The sequence below is a fragment of the Lichenostomus cassidix genome, chromosome 2, assembly GCF_008360975.1.
Source record: "Lichenostomus cassidix isolate B80296 chromosome 2, HeHo_3.0, whole genome shotgun sequence".
NCBI classification, from domain to species: domain Eukaryota; kingdom Metazoa; phylum Chordata; class Aves; order Passeriformes; family Meliphagidae; genus Lichenostomus; species Lichenostomus cassidix.
The window spans coordinates 44,279,236-44,298,279 of NC_139482.1; the positions used below are offsets into that span (position 1 = coordinate 44,279,236).

The 19,044-nt window shown below is 39.9% G+C and overlaps 1 protein-coding gene across 5 annotated transcripts in view; it reads left to right on the forward strand.

Moving 5' to 3' along the window:
* Positions 1–19,044, forward strand: part of MYRIP (myosin VIIA and Rab interacting protein) — a 210,982-nt gene that overhangs the window by 152,148 nt on the left and 39,790 nt on the right. For all 5 annotated transcript variants that reach the window (XR_014849835.1, XR_014849834.1, XM_085051324.1 and 2 more), the window contains exons 4-8: positions 4,860–4,996; positions 6,670–6,753; positions 7,366–7,463; positions 7,788–7,868; positions 9,429–9,578. Coding sequence is in view for 3 of the 5 variants with exons in the window: in XM_085051324.1 (XP_084907450.1) it covers positions 4,860–4,996; positions 6,670–6,753; positions 7,366–7,463; positions 7,788–7,868; positions 9,429–9,578 (550 nt within the window). In the remaining 2 variants the exon portion in view is untranslated. The remainder of the gene's footprint in view (positions 1–4,859; positions 4,997–6,669; positions 6,754–7,365; positions 7,464–7,787; positions 7,869–9,428; positions 9,579–19,044) is intronic.

Sequence of the window (19,044 nt, forward strand, 5' to 3'; positions counted from 1 at the left end):
GCCCATGTGGGGGGCCTGTGGCAGCCAGCATGCCTGTCATGGCTTAGGCTGTATTAGCTGCAGTGTCCCAGCCACTGATGCATAACATGGCACTAATGCAGCCAGAGGGTGATGGATGTGCAGCTCCCCAGGAGGGGCCAAGGCTCCTTTGGAATTCAGTCCTGCAGCACGAGCCACCTGTCTGTGGGGGAACATCAGGGTTAAAGGCAAGAATGTTTCACTGCAGCACGGCTCTGTCTCCAGCCCACCATCTGGCTAAGCAGGTCTGCCCTGGGGGAGTCCTGTCCACTAGTGTCCCAGCTCTGACAGAGCCCAGTCGTCAGTCTTCTCCTGGCTTCCACCCCCTCCTTCACTTCACTCCTGGCTGAGCCTTCTGGCAATTCAAGGAGCCTAGGGAGTGCTTTCAAAGAGTGAAAACTAAACACTGATGATGCTTTTCCACTGAAAATTTGCATTTCTAATATTTCTTAGGTTTCATGTGGTTGTGTTGTGCTTTGGACCCTCCCACAGAGCAGCAGTTCTGACCTGTGCATAGTCCTGTATTTCAGAGCTGGGTTTGACTGACCTCTTAAATTTTTTTTACTTAATTTTTCAAAATTGTCACATCCACAAAAGTAATTGTAAAGCAATTGTAAAGCAGCTCCATTCGTAAGTGAAACTAACCAACTGCTGAAATTAGATCTCGAGTAACCTGAGGCTGGATGTTGTAGTAGGTCATGGGCACAGCAGGAGAAGCATAGGATGGCAATTGAGGGGCTAGAAGAATTTACTGGCCTGAGTCTTGGCACAAAACTATGGGAGATATGTTAACATAGGTGTGAAAAAGAGGCTTCATTATCCAGTGAAATTCATCAGCAAGGAAAATCCAAGTGATTATGTATCCACCCTGACACTGTAATAATGTAAGCATGTGAAAGATTTCAGGAAGCACCTCCTGACCTATAGAAACTAGACTGTAGCTCAGTAAGTGACAAGTTCTTCTTGTGGGAGGAAACATCTCACAAAGTTCAAGAAAAAATAAAAAATGGGAAAATGTTGTTGTTATAAAACACTTCTCCATAGTCCAGCTTGTATTATTAATAGAGATTAAAATAATTAATGTTAAGGTGATACTACCTTTTAGAGAAAATTTCTTGCAGAAGCTTTATATTGCCTTTCAGCCAAGTAAAACCTCACAACTTTTTAGAAGAAAAAGGAATTAAAGTGGTAAATCAGTTTCTAAAGAATCTTCCTGTGTTTTGAGTATTGTGTGGGTGATATGTTTCATGTGATTGTCTTCTGGTCATCACTAATAATGGAGGAGATAGTTCATGTCTCCACTGCCCAACACAACTAGTATAATTTTTTCTTGAAGAAAATGCTAGGACTTTACTGTTTAGGTGCTTCAGGTGAGAAGTGTACTGAAAACCATTTGGGCTTATCCTTTCTTACGGTGCTGCTTGATTAAGACAAACACATTGTGGCACTAAAAAAGGACAGGGGCTTTATAATACTTGCTCAAGTTTTAGTGTTAAATCAAAAGCATCTTCCTAGCTTTCACACTTTCTAGTAAGACAGAATTTTAAAATCATGGTATCGTCCTCTGCCAAAAGCACATCAAAATGCAACTCAAATCCATGGCAATATTATATAACATAAATAAAGTCCTTAGTGTTTAAAGCTATTTAGCAATAGAGACATAGCAGTTTTTGTGGCACAGAGAGAGCAAGAAATTGCTTCAACCAGTTCTGCTTCTTTAAAATGCAGACAACTAAAATCCTTAAAGTGTGAACTTTTATTTCACAGAGAGAACTTGCACACTTTCTGTTAAAGCTAATAAGGGAAGTGTTTCATTCCAACAATTTAATGCTAGCACTGTCATAGTCTTTCATTATTCTGGGCTCATGGACTGCTTTTGCAGAAAACAGCTTTAAAATATAGGTCAACATTAAAGGATTTTGAAATTAGGTGAAAATGCTCTTATTTCTCTTTTAGTGAGTCCTTTATTTTAGTATCTATAAGAGAAGTTCTCTCTTCTCCAAATCCTTTCTCTGTAGGAGGAATCAGCAGGGACATTGTGACTTATTTGAAAGTTAAGAGGCTGAAAAGCTTTAGAGGAGGCATTGTAATCTGTTATAAAACATGTACAGGACCTAGGCATAGATCTGGTGTCGTTGGTAGCTGTCCAGCTCATAGGAGGGAAGCATGAGATGATTAGATTACTCACATAGTGTTAATCCTGCAGCAACAAGGAAATTAAAAAAAAAAAATCCTTGTGTTTACACCAGATTAACTAGTACAAAGAGGCAAGCATCTCCTTTCATGGTTGCTTTGAGATGTATCATCTCTACCCTTTTTACTCTTCAAAAGTTCACATACAGAAAATGGTACCATTATAAATCAAAAGCCTGTTTTAGTTGCAAAGCATTCTCACCTCATCAAGAAACCAGTGCTGTTAGCTTTCAGCTTTTATACAGAAAGTATTGATCAAACTCAGAAAAACATGGTGACACAGGGAAAAAGATGAGGAAGCAAGCTTGCAATGAATCACATCTTTTGTTTTCCCAGGCTGCTAGGTCAGCATTCATAACTGGCTATCTTAACTCGCACAGAATGTACAAAGATAGGTGACTCATTTTTTTATCTTGTCACTCAGACTGAATATTAAGAACTGGGTCTACTTGCCCTCCAAGATAAGTTTAGCATTTTGAGCTAGTGCAGCTGAGGTTACTTTGTAAATATGCTGAGGGAGTTAGTAGGAATCTTCAAAGCCCTAAAACAATGTATTTGAGGACTCCCGGTGCTGTGAGTCCCCCAGTGGTGATGGTGCTAAAATACTTCTTTTGTGGATAGTTTGGAGAGCGCTGCATTCACTGCGCAGAAGAGCATCCTTTCTGCTCAGTACCTCCTGCCAAGCCAGTTTCAACCCAGTCATGTAGTTTTATCCTTCGTAATGATTGTGACTCTATGCTATTGACTGAAATCTTACCCCGTCAGACCCTGTAGGAACTCAGTGGACAAAAATGAATAAAATTCAGCAAACAGAAGACATAGTATTCCAATGTGGCTTACATGAGAGCAAGTGCTTCCTGCCCACAAAGAAGGCAGGTTCTCAAAATGCCAAAGAATTGCAGGTTTGGGAGAGAAATTTTCCTCCATTCAGATTCATCATTGTGCCAGCAGCCAAGCTCTGGTCAGTGGGTCAGGTCTGGGATAGGCATCATAACAGATCTCTTTGTGGCAGCATTACAGGAATTCAGAAACCCTGTAACATCACAGACAGACCTAAGCATTCTTCCCATTGCTTGTGCTCTGGACACTTGTGTTTCTTCAGAGTCATCTGGGTACCACGTGTAAGGACGCTTTTGTTTTTGTTTTGTTTTGTTTGTTTTTTTAAAGAAAATATTTTTGCCCTTGTCACATGTTAGTGATATTTGTAGGATGGTGAATACTGGAACTAATCAGCCTCCTGGGAACCATAGTTAGTCTTGGGATATTACTGTACAAATAGATGTTAAAGGGCTAATATTCTTATATTATCTGTGAACATCTCTCCTGCATCTACTTGCTGAGACAGAATGCAGAAAAAATAGACTTCTGTTCCATTGTGTGCATTTTCTTCAATTGTCTTCTGTAGAGCAGCTAATGTAACTTATTTAAGGGTTCACAGTTTGAATGCGATAGGCTTCATTGATTTTTATTTTTGATTTCCCACTGCTAGTGTTTGCTACTAAGCACTTTCCAGTGATGACAGGCAAGTGGACTATATCATGATGTTCTGCTTTTCATGAAGTGGATGTTCCTTTCTATCAGTATACTGAAACTTAAAACGTCTGGATTCAGATTGGAAACACTTAGTTGAAACCCCAGGCTCAGTGTGTTTGTTTGTTACTGAGTATCTCCTGAGGTTTGGTGCTGAGTAAGAACTACATTGCTAGTCTGTCAATGCACAAAACAAAAACAGTGTGTTGTCACTTGCCTTGCACTTTACAAAGAAAAGTACAGAGTCCCTGAAGGAAAATTTAAAGGTGACAGTGAGACTGTCATTTTCTTTTGTTTTTCACATGTGGCTGCGGGTTTGAAAAATGAAGTTAAATCATCTAAATATGTTCCAGTCTGGAGATGCTGAGAGTCCAGCACTGCTGGTGATAACATCATTTCTTTAGGGGTTCATATATTGACACTGGACACTGATATCAGCATTTTCTTCTCGCAAATCTGCTGTTAAGAATAAATTAGCTTCAACCTATAGGTGGAACCCTAGGATGCCCTTCCAGTGACACCCTCACAGTATTTCTTGGCTTTATGAAGTGTCTGAGCTCTGAGGACAAGTCTGATAGATGAATTACTGTTGTCAGTGATGCTTCCTGTGGAAAGTGAGAAGCCAAGCTTCAGCTCATTCTGCTTTGAGGTCCTCTGATTAGGCTTTGTCTACTCTACTGTTTTCCTCTAATAAAAGCAGTGATGTATTTTTATCTAAATGGGAGGGTTTTTGTGGCATGCTGATGGGCTTGTGTTCTTACAATATTTGTAAATCTGTGTAAGTGAAGGCTGTTCTGAAGTCGTCCTGTGCTGTTCCAAGGCTTGTTTGTATTTTTCAAGAGGTTGTAGTATGAGCATTGTAATGTGAAAGGGGATGTCACATCGTGTCATAGTACCATAACCAAATAAAGCCTTGAGTAAAGTGAAGAAGATATTTCCTTATTACTTACACTGTTGGGTTTTTCTTGCTTTGTCTTGCCAAACACTTGCAAAGTACACAAAATAAAGAAGTATTCAGAAATTAATAGATTTGTGATCTGAGGTTTAAAAAGATTCATTCTTTTTTTCCACATTTATTTGTTGTAGTTTATTTTATGTAGTTTATTTTTCTGTTTTAGGCTCCTAAGGACCCAGTCTCTGGATTGGTACTATAATAATGTCAAAAGCCGCTTTAAGTGTTTTGGAAGTGCCAAGGTCCTGAAGAACTTGTACAAGAAGCATAGACTGGAGAGTGGAGTTTGTCCTGATCCAATAGGTAAGAACAGCTGTGCTGATTTCTTAGGAGATTTATTCTTATCTACTTTAACATACAAGCTGAGACAATGGAAATTCTGAGATTATTTCAAGCGAGATTTTTTTACTGCAAGTTTTATTTTTGCCAAAGAAATACCTCAGTGGAGAGAGAAAAAAATGAAGTATCTAGAGAGCTGTTTAAGAGTTCAAACAATGTTTAATCTTAATTATGTCACTGATAACACAAACTGTCTGTAAAATAAATTGCCGTTTGTATTCTAGCTTGTGTCCCAAAATTTGTCACAGTTCTGAGTAGTCAATGAATGAGAAAATAATTTTGCATTCAACATTTGACCGTAGGCATATTTCTGTGGTGTTTGAAGCAAAATTTTATTAACATGAGATACATTCAGTATCCAAGTTCAGCAAAATTGAGGTTTCTTCACTTAGAGTTTTGCATGTTTAAGGATATGAAACTGGCCACATTTTATTTTTGTATTGATGTCTGTAAATAGGTAAAAGATACTGATAGAGTATTAACATCAACCTTTTAAGTAAAGACACAATTCTCCCCTAACTGTGCTGTTCTAATGCCCCACCTCATACGAGTGATTGGAGATAGAAAAGGGTTTTGAATAAGTGGGGCTTGTTGTCATACTGGTAACTTCAGCAAATTACTTAAAACACAACCAGCTGAATATTTGACATTTCACTGGATTTATTTGACCGGATAATTTACTCTTGTAATTCTTTCCAAATTTGTACAGAGACTGTAATTTTTCTATAGTCCTTGCTTTGTCTTTTTTGAAAATATATAGGATGGTATGTAGACTCTAGTCATGAGTGGAAATTTTAGGTGTTTATTATGAAAATTGACATAAAAGCTTCTAGGGAGAACCAAACTATTTACTAAATTGTGATTTATTAGTCTTTTTCCTTTTTTGGGTATCAAATTCATATTTCTTGAGAAGATTCCTTAACAGTTTAGAACAAATATGCATGAAGACAAGCAAATCTTGTATGAGTTAGGGCCAGAAGTGGGACAATGGAAGTAAAAACTGTGGCAACGGAGGCTTCAGAATTTTTATATGATGTATGGGCTTTACTTAATCCATTGTCACAGTGAATTGGTGCTTGAATGGAAGTGAGAACGATGCAATGATGAGTTGCAGTGGCATGTGCACACTTGGTGAGACCTTTTTAAGGAAGGCCTTTGAGTCTAAATGTCATTGCTAACTTTCCTCTACTCTCCGTGTGACTGTTAGGTAAACCTTTTGTTCCCTTTGAAGATAAATACTAGTATACCTGTCTGGGGTTTGCCTTATTTGTACAGCACTGCCCTTTAAAATGTAGAATGTATTTCAACCCCAAATGTCATGGGAAAGGCAAATTCCCTGTACTTAACTTCTACCATGTAAGTTTTATGCCTAGTAGCTTCTTCCTCTCTTTTTTTACTGTGCTAAGAGTTTTTTCCATTCAAAATGAATGAGAGGTCTTTGACATAAAAGCAGTCGTGTTTTGCACAAAAACTGCTTCAGTCATGATTTATCCAACAGCAAAGCTAGGAGGAACTTTCCAGTTATCCCTCATTGTGTGCAGTGCCACCATATTTTGAGTGAATATTCTAATCTAATAATGCCTCTGCTGTTAATGGGTACTTCTTATAATAACGCAGGATTCTGTCTTTCTTTTTAGCAGAAGGAAGTTTGTATGAAGGAAGCTTTGAGAATGAAGGAAGCATTTGTGGCAGTGACTCTACATTCTACCAACAGACAGAAGGTATGCTGCCAAAAACTCATTTGGTTAAAAAGCAGTTCTTACACTTTGAATTACTACACAGGTAGCTTAGAGTGGTGGTAAGTCTTGTCCACAGATCCAACAATATTTTGGCTGAACCGTTCAGCAAGACACTAAAAGTATTTTGTGTACCATGCTGGGATATCTTGCTTCAGCGTTACCCCTACTACATGCCTATTCTAGTGTGATTTTTTTAATACTCAATTTTTGTTACTTCTTTTCCATTTCCTTTCCTATGCTGATATATTTTTTTGTTCTCTTTCTTACATTTTGTTATTCCTGCTTATAGGAACTTTACAAATTTTCTTTCCATTATTTCCTCTGAACTATTTTGCTACAGCCTAAAATAAGCAACATAAAAAACCCCATGTTTTATTGTGTTTAAGATTTACATTTAAGAAGAAATGTAGAGATTGAGACAAATTTCTCTGTCTTCAGTTTTTTATTTTACTGCGCATAATTATGGATTGTGAAAATAAATTTTTCATGAACAAGCTAAGATTTGAATATGTGTCCAGAATGAGTCTGAATTTTGGAGCTCATTATGCAAAATGTGGTGAAGAACATGGTGGTTTTGTCTTATTCTTCATCTAGGACACAGCATGATGGATACCCTTGCTGTGGCCTTACGTGTTGCAGAGGAAGCAGTGGAAGAAGCTATTTCTAAGGCAGAGACCTACAGCGACAGCCTGGTAACACTTTCAAAAATTTATTAATTTAAATAGGACAATCACATTTCTTTTAGTTTGGGTAGTGATGCAAACCAAGTAGATATAAATGAAAACATGAAGAAGTAGTGAGTACCTCATTATAGACGTAAGGAGTTGGGCATGGGTTTTATGAACTGGTATCCAAGATGCACATTGTATTTCAGAAGGTGACATGCACTTTAAGTTCCTGTGATTTCATCCCACAGTGCCAATAGGGCATGTTACCCATTTCCCAATCTATACAATTTCTGTGGGAAGGCTCTTTTTATGTGATTTTAGCAAACACAGATATCCATTTTCATGCAGGACAAGCAGAATGAAGCTTGTTACTTGCAGGAGCACAAGGAGGACCTCATAGAAGAGCTGGCCACAACCATTGTGCAGAAGGTATGGCATGCTTTTTTCCCCTGACTTGTTTAACTGCCAAATCACAGTGTTTTAGAGCTCAAACTCAGCTAACAATAGAAAGGATGACACAAACGTAGAAAGCAAAAGAGATTAACTATGGCAGTATAGGCTTCATCAGCTATGTCTGAGATCAGTTTATAAGATCAATCTAGTGCCTCACCTGATGCTCTGCATGCTCAGAGCTGAGGGATCCACTCCCTGAGATTTGTGATGTCCTTTCTTGGAAGAGAAGGCCCCTGCTTGATGGAATTGTACATCTATGTTTCACTTCCCCACAGGCACAAAGTTTTCTAATGTCAAGAGGCTCTTGAGCCTATACATCACTTCCCAAAAGACATAAAGTTTGCCAGTGTAAAGAAGTGTGACTTCTGACCACACCTTCTACTGAGCTGTGTATCTGCAGCACGTTCAAAGAAAACATCAATCATTAACACAGAATTCTGTTAATGGTGCTGTGAGAGAGACACCCAAAAAATCACAGAACCCTTGGCATGCCTGATTTCTGTGTTTTTTTATGTCAGGCTTATTCTGCAAAGCTTCTCCCTGCAAAGCTCATGGTTGGCACGGATTCAGAATAAAAGTGGAAGGCTAGTGGGAAAAAATACCCCTTGAGTTTGTCTGGACAGTTTGGAGTAAGAAAAGCCAAGCATGAACAGAGCACTGTTAAGTTCCTGTGATCAGTAAAGTAATCACTCTGCTAAGTTAGTCTCCTTCCATGTGTAATAAGCTAGGTGCCACATCTTTGGGGCTGTGGCATTTAACAGTGTATGGATCACACACCAGAAGAGCAATACATGTTTGTAAGACATCAAGAAAAGCCAGAAGAGCAGCAGCTCACTGGAAAAGAATCTGATGTTAGAATATAAATTCTTTTTATCAGGTCTTTCATAGTCCAGAGCCTATCTCAGCCAAGCCTGAATTGCTACCATTTTTGTCAAGAGCTGCATAACAAGATCTTTTATGCCATAGAATAATGTTCTGTAGATATTTTATATTTGAGTTGTGGAAAAGAAGTGTAGCACGATATAATCTGTCAGTGTAGGGATGCAGATAGTTCCATGATCTCTCTCTGCTAAGATGGTGTAGATTTTCAAAAATAAAAATAGTGCCTACAGACCTTAGACCTCATTGTTTTCACTAGAATGTGTCTGGATGACATGGGAGCCTTTGAAATTCCCCTCATGCCTAGTATTTTATGTTTCTTGGCAGAAAGTCTTGTCTGAAAAAATACTTGACACTTAGATGCTGCTAAAGTGTTACTGTAGCAACAGGTTTCCATGTTTATGTAATTCACCTCTGGTGTTCCTAGGGCACTAACTATTCCACATTGTATTAATGTTTATGTGCTTGCAAGCTGTAGGGCTTCCAATGGGAAGTCCTTGCGTGAGCTGGAGCAAGAGCAAAGGGAAAGGCAAATGTTTTTCCTGGGGATCTTGCCTTGAGCCAGGGTTCATCTAGATCTTCTCCGTATGGCTCAGTCAGTATTTTCCTAGCAGCATTTTTCTGTCCCCTCCCACGCCCTTTTCCCCTCCTCTGCAGATCATAAAGAAGCAGAAGAGCAAACCCGAGCAGGCAGAGGCCGACTTGGAATGGCCTCCGTCGCGGAGCAGCGGCCTGGCGTCTGTCGCCGTCTCGGATCAGAGCATGCTGACTTTCCCGGGGAGCCGCAGGGGATCCTACACCTTGTGGGTGAGTGGCACAGCGCAGCTATCCGTGTTTTCTGGTGCACAAAACCAGGAGATTGCAGTCATGGATGAGTACACTTGCTGCCTGGAATGGTACGTAGAGACTTGCAGAGAACAAGCATTAATCCTGTGTCTGGACAAGCTGTCACTCAGTCGCATGCTTTCCTAGCATCCCATGGGTTGTGGAAGTTCATCACAGACACTGTGTTGTTTTGGTGAGTGTGTTGGGGAGGACTAAGTTTGTGATAAGAGCAATCTCACTCTTTGATTTGGATGCTAGCAGGACTCAATGCCTCAGTGTTTATTCCTCAGAACAGTTTTTCTGGTCACTTAACTTTTATGTATGTCTTTGCTGAGTGTTACATTTTCTTTTGTATAAAGTTAGGTTTTTGTAATGTTTCTTTTTCTCCTTACCCATCTTACAGAACACAGCCACCACCAGCAGCAAAAAAGTAAACCCAGCTGTAGAGTACCATTTTTGTCTCACAATAAAGAGTGTTTCCTCCTTCCACTTATTTCTCAGCACAACTTCTATAGCTCCTGCTATAAAGCTGAAGAAAATCTAATAAGCTGTATTAATAACAGGTTTTAAAGAGCAGCAAGTAAAAAAAAATGAAAATAAGGTGTAGGCTTGGACAAGCACTTTGACAATCAGAGAGGGAGGACAGTGAGAGAGGAGTTAGTTCCAGTGTGTTTTGACACTGTAATTTAAACTGCTGCTCCCAAGCATCCTGCAACTGTGCCAGTAACCACCTCTCCTCCTCTGAGCAGAACCACCAGAACTGAACGTGGGCTATGTCCTAGTTCCCAGCTAAGTTTGCTCACACTCCCAGTGAGAACAGATTTATGCCAGAATATTGACTGTGGGCCAGAATTGCTGAACTACAGACTCTCATCCTAGTCCCCACCTATTTGCAAAAGAAAGGGGTACTGCCTGTACTGTGCTGCTCTTAACAGGTGATCAGAAGTCAGAGTGAGCATGATTAAGTGCTTTGCTCTGTCGCTCCTAGGCAAGTTGCTTGTGGAATATAAAAGCCAGGGGGGAGAGTTTATTTTGTGTCTGACTCCAATGAGTTTTCTTTCTTGAGTTTAAGGACAGGACTCAGAAGAATATGCTCTTCAAATCCTCAGTCATTATAGCAGAAGCCTCTTCTGCATTTGGAGAGTTAAGCTTGAGCTCAACACATTTTGAAAATCTCTTCTGAAATAACAATTTATTCCTGATTTTTTGCCAGAGGGAGGCTCATTGGTTTGAGTAATAGTAGACTTTGTGAAAAACACTGGAGTAGCAGAAATGTTACATTACAGTGCAAGCAACTTCAAAACCTCTGTAGCCATCAGTCAGTATTACAGATCCAGATGTGCAGAGAGCTCTTTACCTCTGTACAGGGTCTTTTGCCACATTTGTCACATTTGTTCCAGCTGTCTTCCCGCAGTGCTTTAAGGAACAAATGAATTTGGCCATCTGCTGTGAGTTGTTTCATCTCTCCCATAAATTTAGTTTCTGCCTTTTGCTTTGCTAGGGTTATGTTATCATTTTCTTTTCTCCTCTGAAGTGTGTATGCATTTATTCTTGCTTTGTTTTGAATAGAGGAGAATTTTGTTAGTATGATCAGACACCCTTGTAAAGGAAGTATAGCTCCAGTTGTTCCCATGGAATAAAATGGGAAAAAATATGTTAGGCTATTAGACAGCAGAATTAAAGTCACAGAACCTGGGCCTGCTGGAAAGTCTACTGAGAGGCAATTTGTGCAGAGCAAATGCAGAGCACTTACAGCCTGCTTGATTGTTCTCAACAGTGCTGAAACAACTCAGATTCCTTTCCCTGAGCTTGCTTTCCATTCCACATTGTTTTCATTCAGCTACAGATGGGAAGCATGCATCTGTCAGTAGATTCGCAGGACTAAACCACATCACTTTCTGTTTTGTATATCATGTGAGAAAGTTATCTTTTCTGCCACAAGAATTGCAATTATTTTTTTTCTTTCCTTAACAAAACCTAGCTTCTACAAAAGCTGGCAGAGAGGCCCTGTGCCCATTCCAGGCAAAGCTCCTTACTGCCTCCCAGGAACTCTTGAGTCCAAGTCTGTAACAGCAAATCTTCCTGATTCCACCACAATAAGCGAAGTTTTCTTAGTTCCTAACTGATGACATTAGATTGACAAAAAAACCCCAAACTCCTGATTTGTGAATATACATCCTAACACTGAGCTGTGTGATGGCTTAGTTTGTGCAGAGATCTGCCTGTAATGATAAAAAGCTTTTAATATTAGTACACACCACAGCCAACAGGGGTCTGCTGCTCCAGATTTATTAGCAGTGTTCCTAATGTAACTAAGGTTTTTGTGGACAGACACTGTGGCTACCACAATCCCAAGGGAAGGAAAAGCAAGTTTCCATTTTTTTTATATCAAAGCTATCCAAGGAGACTATTTTTGTGCCAGAGTTACGTATGTGAACCTATTTCCCAGTAAAGATTGTTTAAGTAGAACTTCCTCTGTTCTGTTCAAAGTATTTCTTTGGTATCAGGCTAACAAATTAGCAGAGGCAGGTTAGATTAAATAAATGGAAAGAAGAAACATGATTAACAGAAACACATGCAGGGGAAAGGGAGGTAAGGATAGCAAATCTTAAGGCAGTCAGAATTTCATAGTTTAAAACTGGAAATTGATCTTACAGGAAATATCTTTATCTTCTGTGCAGACGATAATACATGTGCTTTTGCTAGCACAATGAAGCTAGTAATTACAACGTAGGGCAATTGCATGCTGTAACACTGGCCTTTAGAAACCAATGTTTATTATTGCATTGCATTTTATTACCAAAATCACTTGCTTACAGTGTCGGGGGTGCTGTAATAATTCCAGGTACCACCCTGTGGTTACACCTGCCAAGCAATTTTTCTTTTTTCAGCTACTTGTGTGCAGCTCATCCATATCATCCAGAAGCTTCCAGTGGGCTCTGGAAGCGCTGCATTACTTCCCTGCTCATCCAAAATCACTTGCTTTGAAATAGTAATTAAATAAGGTAAATTTCCCCACTTCCCCCCTCCAAACTATAATATTGGTTGTTTAACTGCAGTACTATGGTGTGCTAGTAGCTATAGACATTGCCTTTTCCCTTTTTTCATCTTAGATTTCTTTGAGATCGCTTGCCCAGGCTAAAAATAGTGAAACAGGGCTGAATATTTTATTTCCTCATCTCATAAAAAGAGATGGATGGCACCATCTGTTTCTCATTACCAATAAGCAAAGGCTGTGCAGTGTTGGGAGAGAAGGAGTGCAGAGAAATGTGTGGATGCTTCTCTGCTCTCTCAGTCCAGTTCTGCCACCATACATCACTGCCAGCCAGAGAGCAAAGGACCAGTTGGTGTATTGTATTCCATTTAAACATTGATGGAGTGAAGGCACCCTGGTGTGTTTTAAGTGCTGTATTAGTGGTCTTTATTTTACAGCATAAAGATTGCATATATAAACAGAAGCTCATCCATAATTTATAGTATATAAAACAGCTAGGGATATAGGGAAAAGGAGGATTTCATTAAATACACATTATGATGCACCTCAGGGGAAGCAGAAATATACTGGTTTAGCTAATTATAAGGTCCACAGTGTACTGACAGTTGTTTATTTTTTTCTTTTCTTTTTTTCCTCCATTTGATTTGTTTTAAAGAGAAGGAAGGTTCCACAAGCCTGAGGTCTAACACTGCTTTGGAAACCCCTGGAGGTTTTGCAGGTGCTCTCTACCTTTCTAGGTTTGTCTCAAACAAGTATTTGAAGAAAACCCTTTTGGGGAGAAATCCTGTTTAGCAGTCATGCAGCACAGTGGGAGAGCGATTGCAGATGAGGGAGGCACAGCACTGTAGGAAGCTGATACCAGCTGACATCAGTTCCTACCTGCCAATGGCTGCATCAGAAACATAGTATTTATGTCTAATTAGTAAATGTGTCATGTCAGAGGCAAGATGGAGCTTATAACTTTTATACATGAGTTGGCATCAGAAGGTTGCATGGAGCATATTGCTGGGACCTGCTTCTAACGAGGCAGGTGTGTATTCATCCAGAAGCTATCAGCTGCATCCCAATGGGTTATTTGCTGTATTGTTTCCTTTGAAAGAAGCCAACTGCAGCACAATCTTCTTTGCACAGAATGGGGAAGAACAGTACATTTTGAGATGGAAAAAGCACTTGGTGCTCTAAAACAAAAATGTGTCCTTTTATTAATATTTACTATGTGAAGATCCAATGTTCCCTAAGCGCTTTCCAGGTTGCAGATAATACTGGCATCTGCTGACTCCACAGATGACACTGTGACATTGTAATCTCACTGCAAAAGTGATCTGGCTTTTAGATTAAGAAGGCTCTGTATGTGGTAATCTGGCTGATTTCCCTCCTTCCACTGCTGCAGAAAGATAGGACACAACTAGTTTGTGATTCTGACTCAGCAACTAGTGCCAGTTTTTAAGGCTCAGGTTGCTAAATAATCAGTGCAAAGCTAAATGTGACAACATTGTCCTTTTAAAGTTGTTTGTGTAGCTTGAGTTTGTACTTCTTCTGGAGATGTATCTCTATCATAAGATTACTGATTTTTGGTTTCACAGTACTATCCAAGACAGTTTTGGGTGCTAGGTACATGATTGAGCCCATGTAGGCCTATATTCAACTGCATTGCACTTACTGTCAGCAAACCAAGATAGATTTTAATTCATGAAAGGGTGTAGGAGAAAGGACAGAGAAGGGTGATCATTGTATAATGTTACTTGCCAAATAATGAAGATGATATGTTGTTCTTTCAGCTTTATTTTGTTTTAAAGATGCTGTATGAATACATTCCTGAGTATTGCAGAATTTTCAGGTCTAACTTAAAACCTGTGATGCTCAGAGCTAAGCTGCCTGACAAATCTTACTTTATTTTTAGACTAAATCAGGGTGTATATTGCCAGAAGAAGAAGTAAATAAACACAGAACACTTAAGGCTTTCTCTGGTGTTTGAGTAGGAGATACAGTGATTCTCTCTGATGGGTGAGTGCTGTGCTGAGCACAGCTTTGTAGATGAGGGTCAGAACAGGACATGAAAGGTTGTGCAGGAACTGAGACACCTAGAGATGGATAAAAAAAGAATACTTGTGTTTCGTGAAAAGTATTCACTTGAAAAAAAAATGGTGTGTTTATATGTAAGGCTGCAATTAGACTTGAGAGACAGATGCCAACTCACCTCCTCCCCCTATGGTCTTGTACACAAACACTCTTCCAGAGAGGTGTGCTAGTAGCAAACTGAAATCCTAATGTTCTACACCAAAACCAGGGATCTGGCTTTTGCTGTTTCTCTTCTGCAAGTAAAATGGCACTACTGTCATCACAGGATACTGAGCTCTCAGTGTCTTCAAACTGGGAAGCGTCTTTCCAGTTTGTTCTTAGTTGTATTTGTTTGGGTTTTTCAGAAGATGCCATACCACATTCAAAGTTTGGGAAGAGGGAATAAGAATTGGCTGTGGGTGAACATGTGAGGAGCAGTAATGGCTAAATGCACAAGGGTACCTTGTGAAGACACTGCTTGGATTACAATTAATTGGTATCTCTAGGCTCTCTTCCACAAACTTCAATAGACTTGGTCACATAGTTTGATTGACGTAATGGATCTATGATTGATGTAATTTTATGCTTCTAGCACTGTCCTTAATTGTTTGCCCCATAAGTACAGTAAAAGAATGCTTATACTCATATTATGGAATCAATATGAAATACCCATTATTACTAGCATCCAAATCCCTTGTAAACAAAGCAGTAGCACTTTCACAAAAGGAGCAGCTTTTTTTTTTTTTTTTTTTTACACTATATGTGAAGGTATAGAGCTACTGGCATGCCTACCAGCAGTGGGTTTGTTGAGAAATAGCCTCTTACCTCTCCCCCTTGCAATCCTTCTCTCCATCTAGATAATCAAGGTCAGCTAATCCAAACTGAACCAAAATAAATGTACACCGAAATGTGGTTCTACATATTATTGCACAGCTGTGCAATTCATCCTGCGGACAGGCCCATTCCTGATTAACTAATCATTATTTTTGTAGTCTTTTTAAAGGAGCAGTGCTTTTAAGGGAATCAGATGTCTAAGAGGCCAGTAGAAGGACGGAAACAATCCAGTGCAGCCAGGATATGTCCATGTCACTAGTGAGCAAAAAGCCAGCTTGGGCAGACCCTAGAAAGACATATGTTCTAAGGCTTCTGCAGGAGAGGGCACAGACATCTTTGCTTTCTCCCAGCCTACTGTTCAAGGATTTGCCCTGATGGCTGGGATATCCACAAGGGTCTTGGTTAGGACAGGAAGAAGGAAATTGTCTTTCAGTTGAGTGTGAAAATCTTCCATTCATCTGCCTGTTCTTGCCCTTTTTCAGAAGGTTGTTAACAGATCCTTTGCCACATACAAGTTTAACTAAGGAACAGATGCTTGAAACCCTTGGTATTTCACTCCCACTGCTAGATGTCTGGACTGCATATATTTGAGCAGAGCAAAAATCACTTCCAGGATAAATAGGCTGTGGCAGAGTGGCACCATTTGCAAGCTCATACTGTCTCCTTCCTGGTGTGGGAGTTTTCTTACCAAAGGATGTATTAGCTGTTGATGTCAGGAATTGCTACTGTATTTGCTACCAGACCTGCTGGTTCTATGCACTGATTATATTCACAGAGCACAGCTGAGAAGGGGTTTTGCTGCACCACTGGCAGGCATAGCTGCAGAATTTGCAAGGGGGAAGGGATTCATAACGTTGCATTTAAGTCATCTGAGTTAATGTGTCAGTTCTAGGTTGCTTCCCTGAATAAACAAAGTAGTTCTCAAAGCCCACCTTAACAGCTGCCACTCAGGTCAGAGCTTGCATAGCACAGGATTGTGCTGCCCAAATCCAGAGGTACCTGCCCTCAGCACAGATGTTGAGGTCCCTGTGCCTGCAAGGGCTCCCACTGTGGTGACCCTGCAGCTGCCTTGTGGCTCCCACAGTTCTCAGTCCCTCCTGAACCTGCTACCTATTCCAAGTAACTGCAGAATAGATTACTGGTTTACTAGTTATACCAGGCTGAAGCATGATGTAAGGGTGGAAACAGGTTGAAATAGAAGGGAAGTGAGGGAAAAGACATGTGTGATCCAGAATATCTTTTGTAAAGTCCCATCAGATGCTTTTGGGACCTATTTTGAATTAACATTTTGGCTTTTCTTAGGTGAAAGAGGAATTACCCATACTTTTTCATCTTTTGAGGGATAAAGTAGTGCTAAATCTTCATGTTGTCTCTCTAAGCAACATGCATACATAAAAGGGAGTTATCCAAGGTAAAGGATCTATAGACTATCAACGTTAGATTCAGTATTCATTATTGTGGTTTATAAAGTAGTTCTTGCTTTTGGTTACTTGTTTTTATTTATTCAGTGTTCAGAAGAGGGAACTTGTAAATTGTTATTGATAGGAGATGGAGTATTTATATTTATTAAGGAATAGAAGATGGAATTACTTTCTATTCACTCCTTTAATCTTCAGAAACCACTTTGTCTTTATTTTTTTTTAATTGAAGACCACCAATGAATTAGATGATTCCTTTTAGTTCTCACTGAGTGAGAAATGAAAGCTGAGTTCTCTCCATCCAGACATTATAAACTATGCAACAGAAATTCTTGAAGGAGGATTTAAAAAAAAAGACAATAATGTGTCTGGAATTGCATTTTTGAAACAAACATATCACAGCAGATGCCGCTAGGCTGTATTTGGTGGGGAACTCCTCTAATTCAAGTGTTTGGAAATGACTGTCAGTACCCCAACTATATTATGTGAGCTGTGCTGCACTGCCCAGCACTCCAGCATGCAGCACACGCCTCTGTGGAGTGTGTGCAGAACACAGCAAATGATGCTCTGGGCTGCAGTGCCATCTGCTGATGTGCTGATTTACTGCAAAAACCGGCAGTGTCCCACTGCAAACTTACAGGGCAGCCTTGTCATTTATAACACATAAATGCACCTAAAATAGCACTTGACTGATGGGTTGGGGGTTTTGTTCGCTATGGAAGCAGAGCTTCTGGTTAGGAAAGACACCAGGTATCTTTAGCTCCTTTCTTGACTTCTCATGTCTTCATAAATCAGAACCAAAGTCCCTACATTCCTGCCTTCTTTTAAAAATTTTATCAGGCTCTGGTAAATTTTGGATACTTTTGGTTCTTCTGCCCTGAGATCCTGTTGCATTCCAAGCATATAGGCAATTGGTAAAGCTTGAGGAACATAAATCCTTTATTTGGTCAGTAAAAACCCCTGTTCCAAAGCAAAGTGATCCAAGAACCTATTAAGGTTGCTGGCCTTACCTCCAGTACTTCCATGCATCCATCGACAGGGAAACCACATGGAGCATCAGCCACCAGGCAGCCTTCTCAATCCTGTTCCCTTATTTTCAGTGTTTTGCTTCCCATACAAATGTCCCCGAGGGAAAACGTCCCCTGTGGATCTACAGATGGGCTGTTAGCTCTGTGAGCAAGGGAGGCACCAATGCAGCACAGCAGTGTGTGCTTCTGCTGCCTGCACAGCTCAGTGTAGCAGTGAAACCAGAGCACAGGTGAGTGGGCAGCTGTGTACACAGGATGTAGCCCATGCTGCAGCTATAGGGCTGTGGAGTTAGCTGTGCTGTCTGAGTTTTAGTTGATGCAAATGTGCCAGCCAAGATTAAGACTTTGCCTGTGTTGCCTCACACCAAATAAATAACTTTCTAGTTTGCTCTTTATTTGCAAAAACAACAGAAGGAGGTCTTGAGGTCATTTGCATTTCAGATAGAGTCATGAGTAGGGCTGCTAATTGATTGGAGATAAACTTGTAGACAAACATTTGCTTTTGTGCTCTGAAAAAATACAGTCAATTTAGACTGGTTTGTTCTCATGCCAGGATATGCTTCTGTCATGTTCCTACACCAAGCTTGGCTATTGACACTCCTTTTTTGTGTCATTATCAGTGCTACCAGTGATTTCAACTCCTCAGGGATCAGTGTTTATGCTTTCTTTCCACCCATGCTTGTCTGAGTAAAACACAATTCTACTATCTGGCCTTCCATCCCTATCTAAAACTAACTTTCAGAGCAAGAAAAAATCAAATCGTCTACTTTTACTTATTTTGAATTGGAGCTTATTAGAGCACTATCACTTCTTGACCATTTCAATTTCTCCAGATACAAGAACTACAGAGAACTGCAAATGCAGTAGTGAAGAGTGCAAGTTCAACAGCATCTTCCTTTTTCAGGATCTAAATGCAGGGGTGCAGCTATTTTATCATGCCATTACTTTTCTGTCCTTGAGCCTTCTGTGACATTGGACCATCCTCAGTGCGAAGAGGTGGTACTTCTAGCAGAGTAGTCCATCACAGATTTTATCAAAAATTCACATAAAGTGTAGAAAAATCATGAGAATGGCCTCAACCCAAGCTTTGGAGGCATCAAAAGCTTTACCCTTTG